The sequence below is a fragment of the Sinocyclocheilus anshuiensis genome, unplaced genomic scaffold (genome assembly GCF_001515605.1).
Source record: "Sinocyclocheilus anshuiensis isolate Anshui unplaced genomic scaffold, SAMN03320099.WGS_v1.1 scaffold947, whole genome shotgun sequence".
Taxonomy (NCBI): Eukaryota; Metazoa; Chordata; class Actinopteri; order Cypriniformes; family Cyprinidae; genus Sinocyclocheilus; species Sinocyclocheilus anshuiensis.
In genome coordinates, this window is record NW_015547686.1 from 107,735 (window position 1) to 111,878 (window position 4,144).

The following is a 4,144-nucleotide window of genomic DNA, read 5'->3' on the forward strand; positions in this document are numbered from 1 at the left end:
TTTGGTTTTAGGACAACTTTGATGAAAGGTTTTGATCCACTTCAAATGTTGACTACTATAGTATATATTTATATATAAATATATTACTTGTTTTACATTAATGTATTTTACAACAATACAAAAAGCAATGTGTAGGCCTACCAGATTTAGCCCTACACTTATTCACTTTTATTTGTTACCCACTAAATTTTTTTTTTTAAAGTTTAGGATTTTATAAAATTATTGTGCACTCATGATTTTTCTAGAGTAAATTTTGCTACTCAATTATCCATTAACCTAGATTATAATAGTATTTTTGTCATAGATTTAGATTATATTTTTTTGTTTGTTATTTTTTTTTATAATGAAGCTGTCTATATTTAGTAGATTGTGCGTAACATACAAAAGAGTGATGATCGACCTACACATCGAGGTATAGAAATTCTACACTCATTTAAAAAAACTGCGCTGGTATCGGATCGATATCGGTATCGGCAGATACTTAGAATTTTTGGTATCGGATCGGTATTGGTTCTGAAAAAGTGGTATCGAGCCATCCCTACTGCTTCAGTGTACAACTGTTGGCGTAAGCTACATTAAAGTGATTATTACGTTTTGAATATGGATATTTTTCTTACAAAAACGCATCGATTCGCTACAGGAGGCCTTTGTTCACCCCCCGGAGCCATGTGAGACACTTTTTTTTATGGATGGGTGCTTTTTATTTCACTTCTTTTGGACTGATGCACTGCAACACCCGCTGAGTGGGTTTGTCTGAAAGAAGAAAGTCATATACACCTAGGATGACTTGAGGGTGAGTAATTTATGAACTAATTTTCATTTTTGGGTGAACTAACCCTTTAACTGTATGAACGAAAACAGTTGAAGCACTCTTCCTAAATATCTTACTTTGTGTTCTGCACAAATATTTTTATGAATTTTTATTTTTTGGGTGGACTTTCCCTTTAAGAGTCAACAATGGTAGATGGACAAGTGTTTGGGAAACTTGTTAGGAAACACCATTAATTATACAATTCTATTTGGTGCTGCTAGTAGCACAGAAATTCACCTTTAAAGGTTAAAATGTTCATCTGTTCATTTTTATAATACCATCAAATCTTTTTTCTATTTTAGAAGGGTTTCCACATAAGAACTAGACCATTAGCATTTACAAGAACACGCTGAGCCCTACATTTGCATAATAAGCTCAAAACACTGTTATGAAAAACATTTTCAAAATAGACATGCTTTAGTGACGTGTGGTAGGTTCTTTACAAATTAACAATCATCTTACGATGAACGGGACAGAAATGGAAGTTGTGTAGAGGAATGAAAAATAAACAATTTGCAACCTTGCACACTTATTGGGCTCTGTTATAACTGTGCAAATAAGAAACTCTACTGAGAAAAAAGAATGTGATTCTAAATGGTGAACACAATCATTCCTCACGAACCTCAAATGCAATTTATTTGAAGCCATTCACTGTCTTCGTTACAGTTTGGCATCAAAAAACTTGCACATACATACATACATACACATGAGCACGCGTACACAAAGCAACATTAAAAAAGTATGGATCCATAACACTCATAAAGAGAGGACAGAAGGAGAGAGATATCAAAAGTTTAGATGGCTGTAAGAGTGCCTGGCTTTACTCAATGCAGGCTACAAATGTGCAATACAGCTTCTTTGTGTTCAGCTGAGTGTGTGTTGATTCTGTAACCAGTGAAGGCAGAGTGACAGTTACATTAATGAATATGAACACAACCCCCCCCAGCACAGTCCTCTCACTGATTACAGCTTTAACAAGCTCCCTCCACCATCTGTTAGACTCACACGCTCCTAGATCTGGGAGAATTCCACCGGACACCGAATGTGTGTGAGCGAGGAAGGCAGTGCACTTTATTAAAATAGCACTGCAGGCTGGTACATTTCTGAATGACAAAGCTTTAAGACAGTCACAGCGATTATAGGGCTGACCTTGTGTTTCTCTGCAGAATGACCTCAGGTGTGTGTTTTTCTCCTGTTGATGGCAGCTGATCTGTTCTGTTACTTTAAAAAGCTTTGAGATACTAATTAAAATTCTTCTCCGCTGCCTGCAGTCTACAACGCATCTTTTCTCCATCTCCTCCACAGAACTTTGGGTTCTGTACAGTAAGCTCAAGCGAAGGACAGTACGCCACGTAATCATCCCCAGACATTAATCATCAGTTATTGAAATGCCAAATGAAAGGGGGGAGAATAGATTCGAGCGTGTGTGTGTTGGCAAATTGTTCATTTGGCAACACAAAACCACAGCGCACAAATCACACCACAAATGTTCAGCACAATACAACACAAAACAATGCCATGATGCAACACAGGTTTCATAACCTAACAAGATCGCCTCGTTTTCTTGGGACACATGAGGAGATAAAGACTTTCAGACCCCAAGTAATTGAACTGATCAAGACACACGTGTAGCTGGTAGAGAACACTGATACGGCAGCAGGTGTTCTCTCAGAGAGCAGCTCTCACCTGCCGCTCACTCAGCGCTGTGATCTTGGCCTGCAGGTCACGGAGCTGCAGCTTCAGATCTGCATTCTGTACAAAGAACACACACACTCCTCCCTGATACACTAGTCCAGCGGACGATATATGAGAGCGTATCGATCAAACAGTAACGGAAATGTTCAGTGAGGGAGACGCACCTGTGGATCTTGCTTCATCTGGCTCACGAGTTTCTGCATGGAAGAGAGAGAAAGTTTTAGCATTCTCATGAGTAGAAATAACATGCCGATGCAGAGGACAGTGAGGGTACTACAGCCGCAACAATTACACACTCCTTCCATATGGTGTGCGGGGAGGATACCTGATGGATCTGGATTTCCACTTTGAGTGCTTCCTGTAAATTTTGCAGTTCCATCATCGATCTCTTCCTCCCAAAACCCAACACAGCTGCCTGGTGAATAAGAGGAAGAGAGCAGATATTATTTCATTAATTGTGATGTTATTGAATGACTACGAATAAAAAAGAAATAAGAGAGCTTTTTGAGGTCTCAAAGTGTGTATGACTATGCCATGACAGATCTGTTAGTGTTCTAGTGCAAGTGTGCAGAAATCTGCTCAGTGTGAGTAGGATATATCAGTGTACTGATTCAATCAGAACTACTCTCATCAAATCCTGCCTGAACACCATGAATCAAACTGAACAGCACACTTTTGCACATACACATTCCTGTTCTTTTCCCTCTGTTACTCTTCTTTGGGGGGAAATGATGCTGATGCTGATGCTGATGCTGATGCATGCATTAACCATTTCCATCTCTCCCAGCCTCTGAGAGTCCGTTGTAAAGAAACCTCTTCAGAACTGTTTCTACGCTAATGTTTTGAATAATAATTACACTGTGTAGTCCAGAAAAACATTTAAATTAATTAGCTAGCCAATGAAACACCATAAAGTTGACTATCACAGTTGTGTCAGAATGTGTGCACCCCCCTTAGGACAATGGTTTATTCTATACCTTCCCAACGTCTGCCGTCTTGAACACCATCCAACTGGCAGAGTGGGGGGGTGGAGCTGGAATAGACAAGAGAGGATGGTAAGGAGCACACACATTTACACACAGCAGCGCTCTGGCGAGTGGCAAATCTACATCAGAACAACATAGAAAGTGGAAGCTTTGTAGAAAAAAAGATTTGGGCTGCATGCAAAGGTTGCTGATTCAATCTCAAATTTAGAGGACACAGAAACTGGAGGCTTACTGGAAAAGAAAACAATGCTTCTTTATTTGCTGAAGTTACTTAAAGGGGTCATATGATGCTATTTTAAAGATCATTATTTTGTGTATTTGGTATAACAGAATATGTTGACATGCTTTAATGTTCAAAAAACATTATTTTTCAAATACTGTACATTATTGTAGGTCCTCTATGCCCCGCTCTCTCAAACGTGTCATTTTCTACAAAGCCCCTCCTTCCGACAAGCGCAGTCTGCTCTGATTGGCCAGCTGACCCAGTGCATTGTGATTGGCCGAACACCACAAGCACGCGTCGGAAATATAACGCCCCTTTCCATAATCGCAAGCTTCAGCTTTCAACATAAATGTAAAGACAGTACATAATGTCCTTAGTTTTACCATCAGTTCAAGCCCGAAAGGGGAACAGAGTCGCGTGACAGACACA

At 39.5% G+C, this 4,144-nt stretch overlaps 1 protein-coding gene across 3 annotated transcripts in view; it reads right to left on the reverse strand.

Moving 5' to 3' along the window:
• The window catches only part of LOC107703284 (PHD finger protein 21A-like), a 29,893-nt gene that overhangs the window by 19,273 nt on the left and 6,476 nt on the right, over positions 1-4,144 (reverse strand). Inside the window, exons 2-5 of one of the 3 annotated variants that reach the window (XM_016505854.1) lie at positions 3,484-3,539; positions 2,832-2,921; positions 2,671-2,703; positions 2,498-2,563 (exon numbers count right to left, since the gene is read on the reverse strand). In XM_016505854.1, coding sequence (XP_016361340.1) covers positions 2,498-2,563; positions 2,671-2,703; positions 2,832-2,921; positions 3,484-3,513 — 219 coding nt within the window. In that variant the 5' untranslated portion in view covers positions 3,514-3,539. The remainder of the gene's footprint in view (positions 1-2,497; positions 2,564-2,670; positions 2,704-2,831; positions 2,922-3,483; positions 3,540-4,144) is intronic. The other 2 variants (XM_016505855.1, XM_016505856.1) reach the window with 2 other exon arrangements.